General features: G+C 30.8%; 2 protein-coding genes across 8 annotated transcripts in view; one reads left to right on the plus strand and one right to left on the minus strand.

Moving 5' to 3' along the window:
- Positions 1-4,006: 4,006 nt before the first annotated feature.
- Positions 4,007-11,604, plus strand: LOC124430418 (UNC93-like protein). The gene is made up of 7 exons (XM_046976970.1): positions 4,007-4,308; positions 6,648-7,054; positions 7,902-8,188; positions 9,785-10,013; positions 10,404-10,563; positions 10,638-10,905; positions 11,253-11,604. The coding sequence occupies exons 2-7, from the start codon at positions 6,786-6,788 to the stop codon at positions 11,510-11,512; spliced, it is 1,473 nt and encodes a 490-aa protein (XP_046832926.1). The 5' UTR covers positions 4,007-4,308; positions 6,648-6,785; the 3' UTR covers positions 11,513-11,604.
- Positions 11,605-11,733: 129 nt separating this feature from the next.
- The window catches only part of LOC124430416 (POU domain, class 6, transcription factor 1), a 134,574-nt gene continuing 120,541 nt past the window's right edge, over positions 11,734-25,766 (minus strand). For 2 of the 7 annotated variants that reach the window (XM_046976962.1, XM_046976967.1), the window contains 5 exons: positions 24,289-24,469; positions 23,277-23,333; positions 21,920-22,003; positions 17,414-17,565; positions 11,734-17,180 (listed from right to left, as the gene is read on the minus strand). In XM_046976962.1, the coding sequence (XP_046832918.1) occupies positions 17,059-17,180; positions 17,414-17,565; positions 21,920-22,003; positions 23,277-23,333; positions 24,289-24,469 (596 nt within the window). In that variant the 3' untranslated portion in view covers positions 11,734-17,058. Of the gene's footprint in view, positions 17,181-17,413; positions 17,628-21,919; positions 22,004-23,276; positions 23,334-24,288; positions 24,470-25,766 lie in introns of those variants that run through there. The other 5 variants (XM_046976963.1, XM_046976965.1, XM_046976964.1 and 2 more) reach the window with 5 other exon arrangements.

Consider the following 25,766-nt stretch of genomic DNA (forward strand, 5'->3'; position numbering starts at 1 on the left):
GAAAATATCTGCAGTTATCGAGAAAGAAACGTTTATCGTTTCAAAAGATTATCCACGATTTTTCATCTATCTTTTATCCTCTCTTTTTCTCTCTCTCTCTTTCTCTCTCTCTCTCTCTTTCTTTCTATCTCACTCACTCCCACTCTTTATTTCTGATGTTGGTTAAACGAACTAAGATAAACTTAGGCTTGTTTAATCTCACAAATCATTTAAAACGATAATACCTTAGACAAATTGTACAAGAAACTCGACAAAGAAAGTATAATAGTTAGTGATAAATGTTGGACATATGTCAATAAAGTTCATTGGCTAAGTCGCTTTATGGTGAGCTATTATTTTGCTCGTTATCAGTTTTATGTAAGTAAATGGCGTGACTCTTTATTAATGACCTTAGCTTCAACGATGTTAAGGTACGTGACGATGAACGAGTGGATAAGCTCTTTTCTAACTTATAATGCATTGTTTCTTAGTCTTATATTTATTTAACCTCTATAATAAGAAAATATTTCATTTAACCGTAAGAAAATGATTTTTATACAATTAAGAATCTTTTTACTTAAGTATATAAGGATTTGCGTTATACGTGTTTACGTTATTACATTTGTCACGACAAAAAAATGAAGACAATCCATAAATTTCGTAAGTTTTTTTTAAATAAATAAATAAATAAATAAATAAATAAATAAATAAAAAAAAAAAAAAAAGAGAGAGAGAAAAATACGAAATAGGAAGGAAGTGTATATATTATTCAAAAAATTCTCTACGAGAAAAATAGTTTCCAATCTGGCATATAGCGAACTACGTACTCTTAGTAAGGAAAGCATTTTCCAAATGCTGATTGCATCTAAAAACGTGAACCTCTTTATTCATACGTTCTTACTGCAAAGCTTACCCAAGCGCGGATTCGCGAACGTGAAAGAAGATGGAAAGAGAAAAAGAAATAGAGAAAGAGTGAGAAGAAAGAGAGAAGAAAGAGAGATATAAAAAGAAAAAAAAAAAAAAAAGAAAAAGAGAAGAAAAAAGAAAAAACGGGAAAAGGCAAAAGGATGCATTCTGTGACTTCTTCGTTCTTCTTACCACGCTATTCCCTTTTCAACTTTATCTCTAGCAGGGAGAAATATTTTTCGGGAAAATATATTCATGCACGAGAACGAGAACACGGACGGAGCAACAAGTAAAGCCCCTTCTTCATCGTCGAATAGTTTTACGGATTCTTATAATTTTATGATAGAACATTTGTTCTTTTTTTTTTTCTTTTTTTTTTTTTATAAAATAGATAAAATAATAATGTACTAAAGCGAAAAGTATCTTACGTACAGCTGTATTATTGAATTTATATTATTTACCTTGTATATTTAGCGAGTAATTATTTTATTCGTATTTTAATTCTTTTTTTTTTTTTTTTTTTTTTTTTCTTAAGAAAAACTTATTAAAATGAAACTTTCAATAATCTTCGAAAGAAATTTTTCTTTACAATTTAACAATTCATTTCGTTATTTCTATTGTCACGTGTAAAGTATAAAATTAAGAATGAAATAGAATTTAATATATTTGTCGTTTTAAACATAATGAAAAATATTACGATATAATGTTATAATGGAAAATGTAGAAAATTAGGTAAAAAGGATTAGGTGTCGCAAATGATATTGAAAAAAATACCAAATGTAAAAACTGAAAGTTCCTTTTGTGAAATATTTTCAATGTCGTATTTGTATTTATGAATATACGTAGATTCATGTGTATGTTAATTAACTAGAGTAGTACTTTCGTCTGTCAATGAGCACGAAGGAATGAATTACTTTTTTCTTCTTTTTTTTTTTTTTTATCTTCATTCAAACAAAGAAATAACAAAGCGTGAAATTTAGGTCAAATGTAACTTCCTTCTTTCATTTATTATCTGTTACAATCGTTAGTATCGAATAAGTAAAAATATTATTTGTAAGAGTTTCTATAAAATGTTTCTTCAAACATTTAACATAATTATCGTATATACATATTTACTATTTAAATATACGTTTATTTTATTACATCTGTTAATTCGTTTAATGTTATAAATGGATATTCATTAAACTGGAAAGAAAAAGAAAAAGAATAATTGGATTACATAGCAAATTCATCTAAATATTTACTTTTCATCAAGGTAAATAGTATATATAATCTGTGAGAAATTTGAATAAATTATATAATTTCTCTATTCACATTTTATTCCAATTCAGGTATTATTGAGTTTTTAAATTGTAAATTATTATTTATGAGAAACAATAAAATATTATTTGCTTGTGATAATTTCGAGAAATATATATCTTAAGAAATAAATTATATTTATTAAGAATATTTATCGATATATCCTGATGTTTGATTTTTCCAAAAGAAAAAAGGAAAAAAAGAAAAAACAAAACAAAAAGAGAGGGAGAGAAAAAAAAGTGAAATAACTATTTTCAAATATTCTCAGAGAAATATTTAAATGTATTTAAAGGAAAACACGTAACGGAATGTTTTGGAATTGAAATAGTAGGCGATAACAAAGCAGCTGAAGATTTATTACAAATACCGACAGTATTCCGTAAGTACCACGTTATATATGTGCACGAAGAGATAGGAATAAAGAAAAATATCAAGTGGAAAAATAACAAGAAGAATACGAAGAAAGAAAGAATCGTATGATTTACGCGAACCATTATAACTGTAACAAAAGGTAAAACAGAATCGCATTTCCGAAATCAAAAATATTGACTATGAAGTTAATTTTTCATACCGTTTAAAAGTTCTTAATCATAGTGGCTTTTGAAAAATTCGATACATAAGAAAATGATCTTAAAATATAAAATGACAACAATACTATTTTACAAATTTCATTGGTATCGTTTGCCTGTGTTACAATTTATGATTAGAAATTTATAAAAATTTTAATAAACTTTATTGAAGTAAATTTTATTAGTATAAAGAACAATTGATAATTGTGTAAAGTATAAATAATATCGGTCATTAATGATCCTCATAATATTAAATTAAATTATTAAAAGGGACGAAATGGTAAACAAGGTTTAATCTCGATTGACGTCTGATAAAAGTCAGAAATAATGACAATGATAGATATCTTGACGCATACCATAAATATTAAAAAATAATTTCTTTTTTTTTTTAAACAAACACATTACTCCATCGCGATCGCATAAATGAAAACGCAACGTCGCGTGACAATCATGCAATCGTTTGATCTTGAGGCACGCAGGTGCACATTCACTTCATTATTGCCAACAATTATCGGAACGGTGATAGAAATAAGAAAAATCTTTAATTGAAAGTTGTAAGTTTTTAATAATAATAAACATGTAATATACGGATAAATTAAGAATGAATTGTCGTATTTAATTAATAATCGAAATAAATTTAATAAATGTCAAAGTTAACACGAGATTCTTATTTTATATTTTCATGGGAATATATATATATATATATATAAATATTTATATATAAACAAATATACCAAATAAATGAATATTTACATAAATTTTGCATATTTAAAATTGAATCAACATCGATATCTTTTGTATTTATAATATGATTATTCAAATAATATAACAAATAATGTTACTCCATGTATATGTGTATGCTTGTTAATAGAATAACAAATATTTTTATTTTTATAATCGTATATAAAATAAGAAATTTAATTTTACATATTAAATTCATTTGATTATTAATATAAGTTTATTAATTGAATGTAAATATTTTAATAAGCTCGATTAATTAAAATTCAGTTAATTAAAAGTTTGAATAAACAAAAGTATTCTCTCTCTCTCTCTTTCTCTTTATCTCTCTCTCTCTCTCTCTCTCTCCCTCTTTTCGTAATCAACATAATAGAAAACAGATTTCAATGTCTGACGACAATGGAGAGATAGAGATAGAGAGAGAGAGAGAGAGAGAGAGAAATAAAACAGTAGGGATAAGTCTAGGAGTTACCGATTAAGTATTATCATCGTCGATAGGTAAAACTATAGTGTTTAACAGTATCGTTAAAGGTGAGGACGGATGCTGGTGGGGACAATAACGTTCGCCTCGATCATTGCCTTTCGCGTTTTCAATCGCATCAGTCTTATTTTCAATCGTGTCCTGTGTGTGGCCAAACCAGTATGAAACATGTGTCATTAAGAGAACGAAAGGAATAACAATATAGGATTTGATAAACGGAGTGTAAGAGGAGATATCGAAGGAGAAATAAAATGAAGAAATCGAACGATCAAACTTTAACTATAGATCTTTCATGATCTAAAGTTGAGTATTAAAATTACAATTTTTTCATAACTCGTAAGTATATTATTCACATATATTATTATTATTATTATTATTATTATTATTATTATTATTATTATTATTATTATTATTATTTTTCGTTTTTATTTTATATACCTATTCTTATTTCTTTTTATAGATTAATAATAAATAATATTTTTTGATTAATTATTATTGATCGATTAATTATTTCGCCATACGCTAAATTGTTGCCTAATACGTTTAAGATAATTCTGCAATAGTTATGTAAGAATCGATGAGTTCGAAAATACTAACGTACGCAGGTGTTATATGTAAAAGAAGATTTATCGTATACGAGGAAATGTTACAAAGCGCGTTGAAAAAGCGATATTTTATTCAATAGGAAAGTTGAATTTCATTTTTACAAATTAGTAGTCAGAAACGACGTAGAATCGCAGAAGAGACGATATTTTCCTCCTTTTTAATATCTAGTTATGTTAATGCAAATACATTTTAATGCGAGGATATTCGTTTAAAGATTTAATTCTTATTAGGAGTTTGGCAATTTTATTCTAAAATAGGGTAGATCTCTCTCTCTCTCTCTCTCTCTCTCTCTCTCTCTCTCTCTCTTGTAGGTACTAAACTGTGTAGTAATGTAATAAATATACAAACTTTTGACATCGATCTAAATACTATTTCATCTTTTCATTCATCAAAGTATTACGTATTTCGTGAAACAAAAATTTTCGTAAAATACGTCTGTTTAATAAATATGTTATATATCTATACACGTACGTACATATTAATAAAATTCGTTAATTGAGATTCGATGTTTCATTTAAAAGCTAATCTCAATCACGTAGAGAAACGAATAAAATCACTTTTCATTATTACATGTTACTCTGTTTTCTGCAGAGCTTGATCGAATTTGTTTTATTAACTCTGTATGAAAATTTTTTAATTTCTCTCTCTCTCTCTCTCTCTCTCTCTCTCTCTTCCTCTCTATCTATCTTTCTCTTACCTATATAGTCTACTTAAGAATTTTTGCATAAAAAAATTTTTACTATAGTTTCGATTAATAAATTCGAAATCCGATTCAATATTATATATATATATATATATATATATATATATATATATATATATATGTACATATGAGATTAGGGTAAAGAACAATAATGAAACAGTATGTTTCGCCGAATAGAAAGGAGTCGTTGATATATTTAGTTTTACAGTCCGAGTATTAGCACAAGCTAGTTCCCAAGGACAAAATAGTTAACGATAACGATCAGCAACAAGTTTTCAACGTTCGATATAACTTGTTGAGATCTGATAGACAGATATGCAATAGATGTAATCGCATAACGATATAACGAAGACCATTTGTAGATTGCTAAGCTAATTTTGAAATTAATTAAAGAAAAATATTATTTTTAATTTCGATCGTCGAAATATAGATCATCACTCTGTGAAATGAATTCATGAAACTTTGAATGCTTTCAAATCATTTAACAATAAAATTCTTCAAATATTGATCATTATATTATATGTTATAAATCGATAAATCTTTAAGAAAATATCTCGAGATATATAATTTGATAGAATTATTATTTCTAATATAAGATTATACATATAAAAAATATATAAAAGAAGAGATGAGAAGAGAGATGAAATAGTACAGAATCTTAAAGTCGATAGATACGAATATATTGTTTTCGTCGAATTCAAATGATTCTCTAAAAAATTGAAATTATTAGAAATCATTGATAATAATTTTTTGAAAAAGATGATCATTCTAATCGTATCTTCCCTTCTCGTTTTATTATTATTATCATAAGACAGATTGCTATTAATCGTGATCTTTTGCTTCTAAACATTTCTCTATCTTGACCACAACGATGGGTGTTATAACTCATGAGAAACGTCGAACACAAATAGGATAATATCTCGCTATCGGATATAGCGAAGTATCAATTTCGACAGCGTAAATGTGTGATGGATGTGTGTGTATGTGTGTGTATCTGTGTACATAAGAATGTGTTTATGTGTAAGTGTATATATATATATATATATATATATATATATATATATATGTATGTATATATACTTAACACTACACTTATCAAGCGTATAGGGACGTTTCGCAAGATATCTGCTTTTACCTTAAACTAAACTCTGAGTTATTACCTAATCATAGCGTTCTACGTTTAGAAAGGAATGCCTTTGGATATACGTATAATATGATATTTGTTCATTCATATATTTGATACCGGAAAATATATATTTGATTTCTCAATAGTTTTCCGTCGATTTTTCAGTTGACAAACATAGTAATTATTTAATTATATATTAAAAAATATTTTGTTGCATAAAAATCTGTTTGTATTTTATAGGAAAGATATTCTATAGTCGTCATGCGATATATCTAATGAGCTTAAAAACGAAATGAATTTAATAAGAAGATAAATATATAAATATATGTATATATATATATATACGTATTGTAAAAATTATTTAATAATAATTTAATCATGACGATGGAAAAGAACGATACTAATAGTGGACAATTCATCAAAGTGCAAACCGAACGAACCAGTTTTAAGCCAACAGAAAGATGGCGTATTATGAAGAACATATTATTAATAGGGACTGCATTTATGGTGAATTTCACTGCATTTATGGGTGCTTCGAATCTTCAAAGTTCTATAAATGCTAGCCAATCTCTCGGCACGTTTACGCTTGCTGCGATCTATGGAAGTTTGATATTTAGTAACATCTTCCTTCCGGCTTTGGTGATAAGGTGAGAAAATGATAATAGAATATTTTATAATTCGGTCACATAGAGATATTATCCTTATTCTTTATTTCGTAAATTGAAGTTGGCTTTAAGCCACACCAATTGTATCTATTTCAAGAGAACTCGAAGTATCGATTATCCTTTACTATTTGAGATGAAAGCTTTTGTTATTGCGAGAACGATTTTATGTGACCTCAGAAGGATCGTAAGAAAGATCGAAATGATCGGCTTTAGTATCCGATGAGCTAAATGAAGGCACGTCTATAAAGTCTTCCATAACTTAGCCTATCATCCTCTTCTCCTTGACGAAACTAACAGCAGCATCAGCATCTGCGAGCTATCAACCGGTTGGCTCATTCAAGATAAAAGATATAATATTCGTTCATTTTCTAGCTGTTCTCTTTCTCCTCTTTCACAAACTTCTCTCTAGATTTCTTCCTTCCTTCCTTCCTTCCTTCCTTCCTTCCATTCTTTCTTTCTTTCTTTCTTTCTTTCTTTCTTTCTTTCTTTCTCTCTTTATCATCTTCCATCTCAATTATTTGAACGAACAATACCTTGAGAATGAGATCCTTTACGACCTCTTGAAGAATTTTTATTCGTTGGAAGATCTTCTGGTAATTAGGAGATATCGAGTTATCGTCAAATTTTTCTCTAAAACTTTTTAATTCATCATGAGAAAGTAGTGTTTTTTTTTTTTTTACTTGTTAGAATAAATTTCTCTCTCTCTCTCTCTCTCTGTCTCTCTCTCTATCTATCTATCTATCTATCTATCTATCTCTCGAAAATAAACTTTACTTTTGTCCTTTTCTACGTTAATCAATGATAACATTTAATATATTTGTCCTATCAGTTGGCTCGGCTGCAAATGGACAATGTCTCTGGCTATATTGACCTACGTACCATTCATAGCAGCACAATTTTATCCAAGATTTTATACCATGATTCCTGGTGGATTGATGGTTGGACTAGGTGGTGGACCACTTTGGTGTGCCAAGTGCACTTATCTTACGGTCGTGTCTGAAGCTTATGCTTCTGTATCTGATCTTGCCACTGATGTTTTGGTCACTAGATTTTTTGGACTCTTTTTTATGTTTTACCAGATGGCACAAGTTTGGGGTAATCTTATCTCATCGGCAGGTAGATATATATATTTATATTTTTTTTTTTTTTTATACCTACACATTCGAATGGTTTTATTATATGCATAATATTCATTAATAAATTTATGTGATAAATATTTATTAATTGTTTGTTGCTATTACAAATATTATACCTCGATCTGCCTTTTTGGTAATTTCATTAATATTGTAATATGAATTGCGACACGAAAGATAAATGAAAAATTTGATTGAATTAATTTGATTTAATAATAATTTAAATCTTTTCGTATTCGTGAAATTTAAATTAATTAATGAAAACAATGAGAACTAATTAATGAAATTAATTTCATTAATTTATTGTTTACGTCAAAGAATTATTTTCTTTTATATTTCTTTTCATAATAATACACATTTTATTAAATAGTGTTCTTATTATAATAATCGTCATAGATATTTTGTAAAAAATTCATTTGATCATTTTCAAAGCGCTATTTTATTAAGCATGTATTATACATATAAAGGAGAAAGATCCCTATTTTAGTATCGATGAATAGGATCTTTTTTTTTATTCGAATAATATTTTCGGGTATAATTTTAAATATGGTGCTCCCTTTACCTTTTAAATTCATCCTTATGACAAAAAAAAAGGATTTCTTAATATAATAAAATTGATCATATTTTGATGGGATGTAAAAATTCTAAAATGAAAAAGGGGGAGTTAATATTATATAATATAAATATAAAAGATCATGAAAATTCAATTTTCTGTTCTATTGTTGTCGGAGTCCGGTATCTCTTTTCTTTCTGCTCTCTCTCTCTCTCTCTCTCTCTCTCTCTCTCTCTCTCTCTCTCTCTCTCTCTCTCTCTCTCTTTTATTAAATAACTTATTTTATAAAACTTGCCTCTTATTTTTTTTATATACATTTTCATAAAACATCTCATCAAGAACATAGGGCATATGAAATATACCGTGCATGTGACTTTTTGCTTAGCCAGATAAACCCTTGCGTTTGCGTTGCGTGATGTAGATACGTTTAGGTATTACACGTGAATACAAAGGCAATTCAAATAAAGTGGCTATCTCAAAGTATATTTCTTCTTTTTCTCCTTCTTCTTCTTCTTTTGCAATTTATTCTTTTCATTCATTGCTCGTAATTCCTGAATATGTTGTTTTTTCCTTTTTTTCTTTTTTTTTTTTTTTTTTCTTTTTCTTTTTTCTTTTTAGAGTAAACTCTTTCATTAATAAAACGCGTTTTATGTAATATTAAGAGTACACGTAATAGTACGTAACTATCAGATATTAGCAGTTATGTTAATGACTCGATTTGTGAAAGTAGCCTTGACGATTACCAATGGATTATCATGTGAGGTTAAAACATTTAGTATCGCGTAATAAGTAATTATTACGTTTCGTTTAAATCTTACAATGTAAACACGCAAACACGTAATCAATATTTATCTTATGTATTTATCGAATCATTCAAGAAAAAAAAAAAAAAAGAAAAAAAAAAAGAAAAAAAAAAAGAAAAAGAAAAAAAGAAAAAGGGATACAATGAGTAAAATTTTATAATATATTTCTTTTGTTTTGTATCATTTTCTTTTCTTATCTTCTCTTTCATTTTCTCAATTACAGTTCTGTCCTTTGGAAACGATAAAGCAACATCAACGAATGTAACATTGAACAGTAGTGTCGTCGCCGAAATTTGTGGAGCCAATTTTTGTGTCGCATCTTCGTCTACGAACGACAATCCAAATCTGGAGCAACCACCGATAGAGAGGATCCACTTGATATCTGGCATTTATGTTGCCCTTATGATATTGGCCTCTCTGGTTATCGCATTTGGGGTTGATTCGTTGTCTAGGTAATACAGACGAACGAGATTACTACCAAGTTATAGTGAAGTGCTTTTTTCACACGTTATATACATATATATACACACACATCTCTCTCTCTCTCTCTCTCTCTATATATATATATATATATATATATATATATATATATATATATACATTTTTTCGTTTATTCCCTTTCATTACTTTTTTTCTGCTTTCTATCTATCTATCTATCTCTCTCTCTCGCTCTCTTTTTCATTTTTTTTTTTTTTATCTTCGACCTCCTTTCAAGACTTTATCGGATTATTTCATATATCTATGTATGTTTTCTTTTGCCTTTCTCTCTTTCGCTCGCCTTTTGTTATTTTTTTTCTTTTCTCTTTTTTTTCTTTTTTTTTTTTTTTTTTTTCTTTTTTTAGGTATGACAGAGGTAGAAAGGGCTCGGTGACAGGATTAACGGGATTAAAGCTCTTGGCGGTTACGTTGAAATTGTTGAAAGAAAAGAGTCAGCTTTTAATACTACCCATAATAATTTTCATTGGAGCCGAGCAAGCTTTTCTCTTTGCCGATTATAACGCAGTGAGTTTTCAAGTATACTCCAATGTGTTTCTTTTACAGATTTCACGGTTTTACATTGTCCTTTGATTTTTCAGTCCTTTGTTTCTTGCGCTTGGGGTATCAGTAATATTGGATACGTTATGATTTGTTTCGGTATTGCCAATGCAATTGCAGCATTGACTACGGGTTCCATAATAAAATTGACTGGCAGGATTCCCGTTATGATATTTGCCTTTTGCCTTCACATAGGGATTTTAATTTTTATGTTGAACTGGAAACCAACACCCAATCAAGGGATAATATTCTTTTTAATATCTGGATTATGGGGAATCTGTGACTCCATCTGGTTGGTGCAAGTTAACTGTAAGTTTGTTTAACCAATTCTTTTTTTGTTCCTTTATTTTTTTCTTTTTTTTTTTTTTTTTTTATAAACATTCACGTCTTATCAATAGTAGATAAATCTCAATGATCATTGACAACTGTTGGTCATTCACAATGAAATATTTGATTAAGTAAAATTTAATTTAAATCGTATAAAAGAATTATTTGTCAAGATATATTTTTATTATTTTTTATGGGTATATTAAATTACAGTTATAATTGATCAAATGTTAAGTATTTAAGGGATAAAGAATCAAAAAGAAAAAAACGAAATACCTACCTTGTCGACAGATGGTGTAATAAAGTTCTAATATTATTTATATTCTCAGCTTTAAGTGGTTTATTATTCCCCGGAAGAGAGGAAGCAGCTTATTCCAATTTTCGACTATGGGAATCCACTGGATCTGTGATAACGTACATATACAGTCCTTACTTATGTACTTACATGAAGATTCATATCTTGATGGCTATTCTTTGCATCGGCATGATAGGTTACGCTATTATCGAATGGGTAGGTAAAACTAAATCAGTTGTTAGGAAGGAGAAACCAGATTTCGAACTGGTTGCTGATAACGAAGTAACGCGATAGTAAGGGTTGAAACAAATAGTAAATAAGATAATCATAAATCTTTTGCATGTAGGAAATGATAATGAAAATAAAAGAAAATAAAAAAAAAAAAATATATATATATATATATATATACATACGTAAATATATAATGTATACTCTTATACGATAGATAGATAATTTGGAAATAAGCATAATGGATTAATTTGTTAGCTTAGGTAACAAAGAGACACGATCTTATGTTAATTTGTACCACAATATATGTTTTTTATTTTATTCTTGTGGACACCTACTAGATTTTACACAGGTATTCGCTTAACGGCTAAGATTTCTTTTTTTTTCTGGTTTCCTTTTAAATACGTAGTTTTTAATGTTACATCGTGTGTCCGTGTTTTTTTTTTTTTTTCTGTACGTGTAATATGTGTCCGTGTGTGTATGTTTTCTTTTTTTTTTTTTTCTCATTTTTTTTTTCCGTCTAAATTGCTAACATTCAAGCTAAAGCTACGGCTTGCTTAATTTAATTGTATACTTCTTGTGTGCTTAATCATCGACTGTGTGTTTTACTGTGCATCGAGGGTCAACGGACTATGCCGTGTCTCGCGAATACGACGTCGTCGAACGAGAATTGAAATAAAACAAATCTCTCGTCGCGTCCGCTGATAAAGAAAAGTGTACGATCATCCCGCGTTAGGAAAAATTCTGGTTATTTTTTCTTCTTTTTTTTTTCTCTTTTCGTTTTTTCTTCTTTTTATTTTTTCATCTTCATCTTCATCTTCATCTTCTTATTTTTCTTCTTCCTTCTTCTACTCTTCTTCTTCTTCTTCTTCTTCTTCTTCTTTCTCTTCCTCTTTCTCTACTTCTTCCTTTTCTACACACTCTTCTCATCTCCTTTTATTTTCCTGTTACCATGTCACTTAGGATTTCATTGACATTTTGTTCCCATTACTGTAAATTTCAATTGATCTTCGCATGGCGTGCCTTTTACTTATTTCGTAATTCTCTCTCTCTCTCTCTCTCTCTCTCTCTCTCTCTCTCTCTCTCTCTCTCTCTCTCTCTCTATCTCCAAGTTTCTGTCTTTCCCGTTCTTTGCCTTTCTTTTATTTCTACTTCGTCTTCGTCTTCGTCTTCGTTTTCTTCGTTTTCCTTCACTTCTCCTCATCTCCCTTAACGAATCCTCATAATTGCTGATTGTATCGCGTAATAACTAGCTTAGCCTGTTTCTCGTATATACATATCAAGTGTGGTTTTTATTTTTTTATTTTTTTATTTTTTTTTTTTTTCTTTTTTTTCTTATATTCGCAGTACAGTTATATGTGTGTGTGTTGTTTTTTTTTTTTTTCATTATTTTATAAAACGTAATAGGAACTTTGGTTTCTCTGGGCGATGTTTCAGGAACAGTTTCCTCCTCGATAGGATTACGACGATGCCGCGCCGTTTGCGAGTTTTTGGACGAAAAGAAAGATTCGCAAACAATCGTGATCAGTTTTCATTATGTCCTACGTTTTTCCTTATTCCGAATTTTTCTATCTTATCCAAAAATTCTTATCCACCCTTTTCAAGACATTTCTTTCACTTTCTATGTTTATCTTTTTCTTTTCTTTCTTTTCTTTCTTTTCTTTGTTATTTTCTTTTTTTCTTTTCTTTTTTTTTTTTTCTTTCTCTTTTATCGGCTAAACCAAGCCGCCTTACTTCGAACGATGCGCAATGTAGAAAAATTTTGTATTAGCATAAAGAGCGAGGAAAATTTCGTGTTATATTTTCTTCTTTCTATGTATATATATGTATATATATGTATATATATATATATATATATATATATGTATAATTTTTTAATTTTTTATTTTTTCTATTATTTTGTTTAATACTTTTTCTCTCGTATTTTTTTTCTCTCTATTCGGAAACTGCTATAAAACATTCGCCCGTGGATCTATGATTTTTTTTTCTTTTTTTTTTTTTTTTTTTTTTTCCTTAGGAATATGACACTCACGGATACAATTTCACATGATTTTTTTTTTTCTTTTTTCTTTGCTTAATACTCGCGTTTTTATATTACCGCAATAATCTATTGAATATCGATTTCACGAAGAAAATACACATGATTCCTAATTCGTTATACCCTTCCTCTCGGACGTGCGTCCTTTCGAATTACCACCCCCACCCCCACCCATTCCACAAGCCCGACACTACACCACACGCAGCTTCCCTAACAGATTAATTAATAATCCTCCGTCCGTTCCTCTTTCCCTCTTTCTCTCTCTCTCTCTCTCTCTCTCTCTCTCTCTCTCTCTCTTTCTATCTCTCTCTTTATTCGCGTAACAAAATTTAATAACCGGAATATCTCTGTACAAACGTTTCTTTTCATTTTTTTTTTTTTTTCATTTATCAAAAAGGACAACATACGATTTCCCCCCTCCCCCAGTTTATCCCATCCCGCCCCCCCCCCACTTAGAATCGATCAAAATTTTGAATTTTGAATTTATTAATAACTCTCAATTCCCCCCCTACCTCCCATCCCTCTATATCCACGTCTTATCCATGTATACCACACTTTTCATTCTCTCACCTCTTCTCATCTCTTACTTTATGATACAACTCTTTAGGAACAGATTACTTTGCTCGTCGGCACTCTTAATAATATAAGATCTTAATAATAATCTCCCTATTTTTCTCTCTCTCTCTCTCTCTCTCTCTCTCTCTCTCTCTCTCTCTCTGCTGTCTCAACACATTGCTGGGCGAATCTCAGCATCCTCTTCATTCGTCTTCTATTTCCTTGTTGCTCCGCTTTACATTAGTCGTTTTTAGAAGTATACTTTAACCATGTCAATTTAATTTCTCACGAATTCAGCTATTTTATAGCCTACGATATTATTAAAAGTTTATTCCTTAAATATTACAACGCTTATATATAATCGATAATCTTAATATATGTACACGGGGCTAAACCACTTGAAATCGCGCACCTAACTAATATTATTTATTTTTATCATCGATTCTCAATGTTATTCACGTAATGAATGAATAATTATTGGTAGTAAATAGTCCATTATTATAACGAAGGTATCTCACGTTTTTCTTACCTCTTAGTTTTCTATTTCTTCCTCTTTCTCTCTCTCTCTCTCTATCTCCCTCCCTCCCCCTCTCTCTCTCTCTCACTCTCTCTCTCTTTCTTCCTCTCTCTCTCTCTCTCTCTCTCTCTCTCTCTCTCTCTCTCTCACTGTCTATCTATCTATCTATCTATCTTTATACTTCTTCTTGCATCGAGGAGGAAAAAAGGATACGAAGTACATTACGATATATGTACGATGTTATTCCTCTTAAATCTTTCAAATCTCATTCCGCTCTCGTATTATTTAGAAGAAATAATTATTATTTTATTATGGCTTTTAGCTATTAATTTATCACGTTTTAATGCGAGAAATCGTCAAGTTTGTCATCGATCAGTTTTAAAGCTTTCGATCTCGTTCTCTTTTATTTATTTTATTTATAAAAATAATAATATTAAAATTATCGGGAGTGTCTGAGATTAAAAACAATATCTCGAAGGAAGCTGCATCGATAACTATTATTACATATATATACACACACACACATATATATATATATATATATATATATATATATATATATATAATTTGAGCGTGTGCCTGTAATAATTTTTATCTATGACGATTATTACATATACACGGTATTTCGTGAGCTTCGTTCGAGTTTGGGTAAGTACAAGAAGGATGAAAAATATAAGAGATATTGAAGATGGTTAAAAAAAAAAAAAAAAAAAAAAAAGAAAAGAAAAAAGAAAAGAAAAAAAGAAAAGAGGAAAAAAAGTTTGAGTACCGTTTCTAAACCACGAGGATAAAGAATAAAAACAAGAGAAAAAAAGAAAAAAGAAAGAAAAAATTCATCCCACGAGATGCGAGATCGCATTTGAATTATTATATTCTTATCTTGATCTCAAACGATTGCGGATTAGTTTTTCACAAATCTTCGAATCTTCTGTCACAAATTTGAGAACCGAGGTGTGATGTAATTCTGATCTCTGCTTTTTTTCTTTTTCCTTTTTTTTTTCTTTTTTCTTTTCTTTCCTACACGTCTTTCATACTTTCAACGTCGCGTTATTGCATTATTTATTTGCTATATATGTATGTATATATACGTGTATATATATATATATATAGCTCTTATGGTATAATGGAGACGTCAAAGTATTTACTTTTTCCTCTTTCTCTGTATTAATAAAAATGATTTAGTTAATCACTGTGATTGACTCTTCTTCCGTGATTTCTCATCAGGATTGAATACTTTAAATGGCTATACAATGTCATTTCATTAAGTTAGCCCAAGCAATGAGAATCATCATGATTAGTCTTCCTTTTTTCCTTGGAATTATTTTAAAATATTCAATCGAATCGATCGCAATGATTTTAAGTCTCAAAAATTAACTTCTGACAGAATGGTTTTTTTTCCTTTTTTTTCCTTTTTCCTTTTTTTTTTTTTTTTTTTTTTTCCTTTTTATTTATTTACAATGTATTCGAAACATATAAAAGTCATGTTCGGTTTTATCCATGGGAAATACTAATTCTAAGATCTTTTAGGAATCGATTTGTGATGAGAATCTAGGAAGATAATTTTCGTTCGATTGGTAACATGATTCAATCTTCATGGAGTATTACCAACGGTTGGTAATTTCCATTTTAAGTTACGTGTCGTTGTTAATCAAGATCTCTGAACAATCTATTTTCTTTTTTCTTCTTCTTTTTCTATTTCTTTTTTTTTTGTTCTACTTTCTTCTCTTCTTCCTTTGTTTTTTTTTCTTTCCTTTTCTTTTTACTAAAACGAAGAGAAAGAAGAAAAAGTCGATCCTTCGTTTTTCGGAAAAAACATCAAAAAAAAAAAAAAAAAAAAAAAAAAGAAAGAAACAAAAAAATACTCTTCGCTTAATTTCCCTTTCACATTTGAAAGTTTCCGCGAGCAGGATTATAAAAGCTAATTTACAGATTAGATCTTTTCGTATACTCTCTGCGATCACATTGCCCTTAAGGACTTTTAGTCTCTTTTCTTTTCTTTTTTTTTTCTTTTTTTTTTCTTTTTTTTTTTTGCTTTTTCGTTTCGCTACGCTTTTCGTTCTGTTTCGATCGTCGAGCTCGATGCTGCGATATTTCATTCTTCCTCGTGGAAAAGATGGACTGAGACTGGAAGATCGATGAATACAGTCTTCAGAGAATCGAGTTAGATCACTTGTCGATCATTAACGAAACGATCGAACGAAACCGGATAATTATAAAAGTACTTCGTTTTCTTTTCGAGAGTAAAAATCGCGAAAGGATCGTTAATTCGATCAACAAATCTTGATTTTAAAAAGGACAATTCATTTAATCCTTGTGCGATTTCTTCTCGTAAAACGACCCTCGAAATTCAAACTCGCTACGTTCTCGGAGACATCGAATCGTCCTCGAAGCGATTCTTTTCATCTCCTCTTTTTCTTCTTCTTTTTCTTTTTCTTTTTCTTCTTCTTCTTCTTCTTCTTCTTAACTGATTTTTTCCATAGACGATCATCGATCAACGTCGTTTTACTCGATTCCCTTCATCATTCTCGCAGTATTCTTTAACGATTGTCTCTTGTTGCAAAACCAAATTCTAATAACTTCTCTGTCGTATCCTAAACGATGTGCTAACGTTGTAATTTCGGTACCTGAGATAAAACAAAAAGAAAGATATATGTATATAAAATTTTATCTCATTTATATATATATATATATATATATATATATATATATATATATATATATATCAAAAAATTATTAAATTTCTTAAAAGAGAGACAATTTGTTGCTTTTGTAAAATTAAGGAATTATTGCAAAATTATAATTCGAATTTGATTTATTTATTAATTTTTTTTTTTTTATTTATTCAATTAATTCTTACCATTGGGATGAGTATTTCGGTCGAAATGAGCATTAAGCAATTCCAAAGCTTGAGGTGTGAAGGACGTCCGCCTCTTCCTCTTTTTGGTTGGTTCGACTCCGATGAAGTCCGTGAGATGATTTACTCCGCTCTTGTACCTGCAATCACGCGCACTGCTCTCGCTCAAATTCTGTAAAATCGTCTTCTCCTTTCGTATCTAACGCGATAAATTGTCCTAATGAATTTACAATATATCGTATTAATTTTCAAATCGTTCAAATTGTTCATTAAAAATATTTTTCTTTTCTATCATTTGAAGATTAATGAATCGATTGAAAAATTTTGAAACATTTTAAAGATCTTTTTTACAGATTATCAATTCTATCGTAACTATAATTATATTGTTTTAGTGTATAGTAATATTGAATTAGTCTATTTAAAATATATAATATCTTTCAATGGAATCGATCATTTAAATATTATTCTATGTCGATTTATATTAGTTGTATAAAAAAATTATTCATGATAAAAATTACTTTTTCTATATGAAAATCATTATTTCGTTAGAATTAAATCGTCATTAAAGTAAACAGATATAAATAATTACTTTGAGATAATTTATCGTATCGTATAAATTATTATTCAAAAAGGACAAAAGAAAAAAAAATACAGAATACTTTAAATAATCAACTTTATCGAGATATCCTATCAGTTAAATGTATAATAGATTTATGTAAAAACTTTGAACTTTATTTCGAGAATATGTGTACGAACTATGAATGTATATTTGAAAGTTAATTCGTAAAAAGCATTAGATAGGATTGCTAAAGCATCCTTCATCCCTCGTCTTTGCTTATCTCGTTTTATTTGTCGTCGTCGTCGTCGTCGTCGTCGTCGTCGCCGTCGTTGTTGTTGTGTTATTGTTGTTGTTATTGTTCTTTTTCATTTTTTCCGTTCGAAAATAGTCAGCGGACAAACTTTTTTGGCCAGTCAACGAGACTCTCCGTAACTTTTCCGTACGAGACAAATAAAGTTAGTGATCGCGAATGAACGGGTGAATTGAAGTACGGGAAAGCAGTCGTAAACAGGGATATTCTCGTATAACCAGACGATATTACGAATTATTACGAATATATCAAACGCGATTTGGATGGAAAATATTAAGGATTAAAGGAAAGAATGGAAGCTAACTTGATGAAGAACAATTCTTTTCTAAGTGTCTCGGAATCCTTCGTTAGAAATGATAATAGGATTTTACTCAATCAATTATTTGTGACTAATTAAATGCTTTTGCGATTATCAACGTTTTAATCGTATCTTTTTCTTTTTTCCTATGTATCCTTTAAATTGCACATTATCACAATTACACATACCACATTACATTGTCAGAGTGTGTTGAGTATTTCAATGTCAATTCTATGATACGTATTCGTATTTTTTACGAGAGATGATAATAAAAATTATCTTGGAAATTTATAAGTTTATTTATATTTCAATGATTGTAAATATGTTGATTGATAATTTTAAGTGACTTTCTAATTATCGATAAAATTATTTACAAAGTATGCTCGTTATCAATAAACGTCGTCTAAATCTAATAATATGATCGGTTCAAATGAAAAATATATATCTTTTTATTAGTTTTTATTAATCATCGAGAATGAATAATAATTGATTAGGAATCACTAGTTTTTATTTTCCAATAAAATATTCCATGGAAATAACGAAATTTTTTCTTTTAACAAATTTTGATCAGCAAAATTAGTAATGGCAAAGGAAACAAATAAAATGATTAAGTGAAGCACGTCGAAATGAAAATTCTAAGAAATAGAAGATTTTACTGCGATCTCTCTCTCTCTCTCTCTCTCTCTCTCTCTCTCTCTCTCTCTCTCTCTCTCTCTCTCTCTTTGAACGTTTAACAAGAAAGAAATAAATATAGCTACAGGCGACAGAATCGTCACGTGCAAGAGTTGGCACGAATTTTTCTATTTCTCTCTCTTTCTCTCTCTCTCTCTCTCTCTCTCCCTCTCTCTTCCCCTCTTTTTCTTTCTAGAGAAAGAGAGCGCACTGACAAAAATTTATGTTTTTAATTTAAACTCCGAATGACCACGTCGTGGACCGAGAGAAAAAGTATACCCTGTCGTCGTCTTTGTCGTCGTCTTTGTCGTCCTTGTCCTCTCGTTTCCGTCCTCATCCTCGTTCCAAAGGGGTTAGGCCATTAGCATCGCTCGGTGATATTTCGTCGAATTTGCGAAAACAATATGCTAATGGAGAACGCGCCTGTTCTTTGCCAGAGTCGGAACGATTCCAATGGTGGTGGTGGGTTGTCGGGGAAGAGGGCAGTGGTGCCAAGAGAGACGAAGAAGGATATTCTGGGAGGTTTGCGGGCTGAATCGGTTAAGAACGTGCAGGAGTTTCCGTGGTGGGTTTACTCTTGCGTGGGTGTGAGTGAGAAACAACGAGAGAAATGGGGAAAGGAAGAAAGAAAGAAAGAAAGAAAGAAAGAAAGAAAGAGAAAAAGAAAGAGTGAGGGAGAGAAAGGTAGAGAATGAAGAAGAAGAAGAAGAAGAAAAGGACAGTGGATTCTGGTTGGTGTATATGTGTAATATATATGTGTATATGTGTATATGTGTGTGTGTGAAAAAGAGAGAGAGAGAGAGAGAGAGAGGGAAAGAGTACGAGGGAGGTTTGCTGCAGGAGGAGAGGTACATCAGAAACCTGATTTTAATTAGTCCACAGTTTAATTACTCGGCAGATAAATCGTGCACGTGCACCGCATAAACTAGCCGCTTTCATTTTTCCCGGACTGCGATGGCGATGGCGGCGGCAACGGCGGCCGTCGCTCGCGCTTAGTTTCTACGTTGGGAGAATGCGAGATGGGTCATTGTTGCTGTTTTCTGTCATGAAAAGAAAAACGAGCAAGGCATAGAAACTTGCCTCTATCTCTCTCTCTCTCCCTATATATATATATATATATATATATATATATATATATATCTTTCTCTTTCATTCTAACGCTTAAGATATAGCTATAATTGAGTGAATCTTTGAGCTATGTGTTTTTCTCTTCGTTTCTCACAGGATTAGTTTAAGTTTTTTATTGGATTATCTACTTTGCCGTTTCTATAATGATTTTACGGGTATTGAAAAAGATTCATCGTGTTAAGTTTTAAGAAACATTATAAATCTTTGATTGGCGTATAATAATCTACGACATAATTGACGTTCAATAATCTTCGATATAATCTCGACGTTCCTTTTATAGGAACAATTTTGTAATGAAACATAAATAACATTTCGTATTGTCAATGTTTTGTTGTCTCATTCGTATGTATCGAAATACTTTTTTTCTTTTTTATGATCGTAGGAGGGAATAACTAAACTCCCGGAAATAGTTTCGTAGGAGGAAGAAATAGTTGAAGATCGTCGAAGTGATCGTAAGATCCCGCGGAGACTCGCGTGCCATCGGGACTTCGCAAAGCTAACGGTTCTCCGTCCCCCTCTTCTCACCGTCCTCACCGCCGTCTGCCGTATTCTAATTAACATTCCGCGTATTTATTAGACGCGGATCGGCAATTAATCAGCTGGATTCAATTAGCGAATTACCAATTAGCACGCACGCGTTCACACGCTTGCCCGGGACAGAGCCCGGTGTTTGACTGGAGGGAGTATATGTGTATATACATATATATATGTATATGAGAAAGAGAGAGAGAGAGAGAGAGAGAGAGAGAGAGAGAGAGAGCGAGGACCAAGAGAGATCCTGTTGGACGATTGCGGAATAATCGTGCATCGAGACTAAAGCGATAGGATACCACTTCGTAGTTGGTATGAATATATAGAACAGTTTCAAAGGATTCCGACTTTAGCGTTCGAGAACGTAGAATTATCTTTCCTCCTTCACTGTTTGAGAGAGAATCAAATATATTTTGGATAAAAAATAACAATCAGATATCTAATCTTAATTCGAAAGGAACTAGTTAAGAAGTTTTTGAGAAATCGTTTGAAGTCATAGAAACCGATACTATAAATCGTCGTGCGTTCAGATTTCTAATCTCACATTTATCGTTGTATCGGCATGTTAAGCAACCCGTTTATTGCAAGTATCTACGTACTAACATGTAGTGTAATAATTCTCATTGCGTTTAAATTGCACCGGAGAATACACCGAAAGATCATCCATAAATGAGAAGTGTCCCTTTTGGTATATGATTAGTGCGATACATATGTTAACTATGTGTCTGTACAGTATGTATATATATATATATATATATATATATATACGAACGGGATCGGACCACTTAGGGGAAGGCGGGATTTATTTATGTATGTAACTTTTTTCGATCGCGTTGTCTAACGATTTACGTTGGACAGGTTTTTTAATTACTTTCTCATTCAGGCCATTCGATAGATGTTTATCCGTAACGATCTCTCGAACGTAATTGAAAGTACGAGGAAGAAGGAGGAAGATCAACTATCCTTTACGGTTGCGTCTTATAAAAGGTGAAAGAGAGATATGTGTCTCACCTTTCCTCGGCTTCCTTCATCCACCTCTCCAACACTGGTTTAATTTTCTGCGCACTTTTAGGTGTGATGTCCAGCTTTTCGAATCTAGACCGAAGAGCAATAGATTTTCATTGTCCAATCGTTTTGGACGAATCCTTTGTAGGACGATCATTCGAGAGAGAAAGAAAAATTTTGACAAGAGGAAGAATGAATAATACGATTTTTATGTTTTTCCTTTTTTCTTTCTTTTTCTTTTTTTTTTTTTTTTTTTTTTTTTTCTTTTATTTCTTGAAATTTGAAAACGTTACATTTCGTTTCATAATTTTTCTTTCCTCTTGGAAACTTCTTTTTTCTTTCTTTCTATTTTTTTCTTTTTTTTTTTTTTTCTTTTCTATAGTTTCTTGATTAAAATTAACACACTCGCCCACACCAAAATGCGTTCGACAAAGGAGCACTAACAAAGGGCATGCATCGATTCAATAACAGGACATTGACAATGCGTGCATGCTTTTGAAGATTTGGTGATGCCGTGTATGATGTTGCCAACGCAGTTCGTCGCCAAAGTAGAAGATCGAATTGAGGATCGAAAGGACGTTGATAAAATTGAAGTAAAAGTAAGAGAAAGAGAGATAAAGATAGATAGATAGAGATAGAAATAGGTAGATGTCGTTAATTGTTCTCTTTTCTTTTCTTTTCTTCTTTTTTTTCTTTTTTTTTTTTTTTTTTTTTTTTGTAAACAACGAAATGAACAGCGACAGTTCGAGCATCGTCGATACGTTCGTTGCGTTGGCGACATCATGCCCAAGTTTGCCAATGCCCTGGCTCGGAGAGAAACTATTCGTTAATCTCAAAAAGTGCTCCTTATCGCAAATTTCTCTTTTCCGGATGTGGAATTAGAAATTAGTAAGAGTGTTTTGCAGCTATACCCAAATATGCCCGATCGGATTCGCAGGGAGAATTCAAATATCAGGTCGTTGTCAGATCACTTTCCTCGATCTATTAACAAACATTCGATATTTGTTTCGACAAAGAAAAAAAAAAAATCTATCGAGTTATTTACCCGTCGATCCTATTTTTTCTTTTTGTCTTTTCTTTTCCTTTCCCCTATCTTTTTTTATTTATATGTTTTTTTTCTTCTCTTAATTTTTTTTTTGTTTGTTTGTTTTTTTCTTTATTTATTTTTTTTTCTTCTTCTTCTTCTTCTTCTTATTATTATTATTATTATTGTTATTGTTCCTAGAAAACTGAGCGATTATCATTGGCCCGTTCACGAACCACCTCTGCACGCTTGGGTATAACCGCGTTGATTTTTTTTTTTTTTTTTTTAAAGTTTTTTAATTTTTAGGTGAATTAGGTAGCATATGAGGGGTGAACGTACGTAGCTTGCTGCTGTGACACAATCTGCGAGGCAGCGTACATCTGGGTAGCCAGGGCACTGGGGAACAATCACCAATGCTTAAATTAGTCGATACGATAAAGAGACTCTAAATACGTCGTATTGATCTTTTATTTTATTTTATTTTATTTTATTTTATTTTATTTTATTTTATTTTATTTTATTTTATTCGAAACGCTGCCATTGGCACACTCTCGACCACGTTGGTTCCTCTTCATTTCATCAGTCGTCATTTTCGAAGATTGTTTCTTCAATTTTTTTTCTTTTTTTTTTCTCTCTCTCTCTCTCTCTCTCTCTTTTTTCCTCTTTATTTATTTATTTATTTGTCAATTTATTTTTCTTTTTTCTTTTTTCTTTTTTTTTTTTTCTTCTAATTCGAGCGGATAAAATAAAACGCGGAAAGGAATGAAAAATATTATCTTCTCGAGTTTAGGAACCAACGTAATCATTCGAGTTTGTGACGAGAAGAAATAACTCTTGCACGAAACTACACCGCCTAACGTTGCGTGTACGTAATCAGAATCGATTTCGTGAGGAACGCGGCGAGGATGAGACGCGTGAAATCTCATTTTTTTTTCTCTTTTTCTTTTCTTTTTTTATTTCTTTTTTTCTTTTTCTTTTTTCTTTTCTTTTTTTTTTTTTTTTTAACTTTAAGAATTCCGTAGCTCGTAAAATGTCCGGTAATTAAAGAATTCTATAGAGAATTATTTTTTTTCTGATAATTTTTTTGTTTTCTTTTTTTCTTTTTTTTTTCTTTTTTTCTTTTTTTCGTTTTCTTTTTTTATCGAACAACAGTATGAACATATAAAAGTGTCAACCGTTTAAACGCCATTTCCAGTGACCTGGCACACTATTCGTCGTATAATTGTCCATTCCTTGATTACACCTCAGCGACGTTAGTTTCTCTTCCTTTTCTTTAAGGTCTATTTTTTTTTTTTTCTTTTTTTTCTTTTCCTTTAAAACTCTAGTGACAATAACAAAGAAAAGAGCCTACCTGCATATGGCACTCTGACTATAAGCAGGACCTTCGGTAACGCTAAGGGCTTGACCAACTTGTGTCTGCGTTAGGCCCAACGAAAGTCTACGAAGTTTGAAAACCTTCGCGAACTCTTTGATCTCGTCGAGGTTGATACCATCCACAACGTTATTCGTGGCTTCGTTGATTGTCGGTTGATCTATAAAAAAAGAGAAACTTTTATGATCAAAAGATAATTAAATGTAAATTAATAAAGAAACTTTCTAATTTCCTAATAAGAGGAAGTATCGCTCGTCATTCCTTTCCTATCGCTATTATCATGATAATAAATAATATAAGATAAATATGGATAAACATAAATGACAAGAAATCGATATTGATAATTGAGTACAGTGCTTGTAATAGTTGAATGTCTTAATCAGAAAAAAAAAAGAAAATAAATAAATAAATAAATAAAGAAATAAATTAGAGAATAGTATCTTGGAGTGGATTATATAGTTTCTTAGAAAAGGAAAGAAAAAAATAAGAAAAGACGAAGGATGCACCATATCTTAACTCTTAATTGCAAACTCGAGAGGATAGGCACGAGAGATATCGGTTTATCCAACGTACGCAGAAGTTATTCCGTGATCGTTCTAACGGCTCACATTCCTAACGCATTAGGTTCGCGATGTAGTCTCGGTCGAGCGAGCGTGCACGTTTCGATCGATTCGTCAGAACGTATCCTGGCAGCCGGCGAGAAGCTGCCTAATGACATCAACCGTGGCGGCTTCGTTAAAGCACTTTGAATTACACCGATTTCACTCGTAAATCTGTCACCCCAAATGTTTATAAGGCGTGCGTACACGTACCCAAACGTCTTGCCCGATCTTAAATAATCTATAATGCTCTATACGCCTACATTTCTAAGATCACGGAACTTGAACTTCTTTTTTTTTTATATTTTTTTTTCTCTCTTTTTTTAGGAAGAAAAAGAAAAAGAGAAAGATGAAATTTTTCTTGAAAAATCGATTCAACTTAAGTTGATTATAACAATTTAATGGGATTTAATTTCCAATGGAATGTCATTTTTAATTGATCGTCCATTTTATTCGAATAATTTCATTTTAAGAAATTTCTACAAAGCCTGCAAGTTAAGAATAATGGAAAAAATTGATAAAGAAAAATGTTGAGGGATAAAATGAATATCATTTATAAAAGTTTGTATTTAAAGTCGAGTTATATGGACGTGGATAACAAATTGCGGAGAGAGAATCTTATGCGTAAACTCTAGAGCAACGGTATAATCTATCTTCGCGTTAGCAGAGCGCAATGTTCCATTCGATAATGGCAATTGAGTATCGTTAGGCGGTGAATGATCATTCGAGTCGAGTGGAAATGACGAAGTGGCAGTCCGTGAGCGGCAATGATTGTGAATTATTAAAATTATTATCGGCAGGTTCGAGGTTAGTCTCCTCGTTGGAATCGTCGATGGGTTCCTAGAAGACGGCCACTAA

The sequence above is a fragment of the Vespa crabro genome, chromosome 18, assembly GCF_910589235.1.
Source record: "Vespa crabro chromosome 18, iyVesCrab1.2, whole genome shotgun sequence".
Classification (NCBI taxonomy): Eukaryota; Metazoa; Arthropoda; class Insecta; order Hymenoptera; family Vespidae; genus Vespa; species Vespa crabro.

Coding starts and splice junctions, on each gene's coding strand:
- LOC124430418 (XM_046976970.1), top strand. CDS start 6,786: ATGACGATGGAAAAGAACGATACTAATAGTGGACAATTCATCAAAGTG. Junction 7,055..7,901: donor CTTCCGGCTTTGGTGATAAG/GTGAGAAAATGA, acceptor TTGTCCTATCAG/TTGGCTCGGCTGCAAATGGA. Junction 10,014..10,403: donor GGGGTTGATTCGTTGTCTAG/GTAATACAGACG, acceptor TTCTTTTTTTAG/GTATGACAGAGGTAGAAAGG.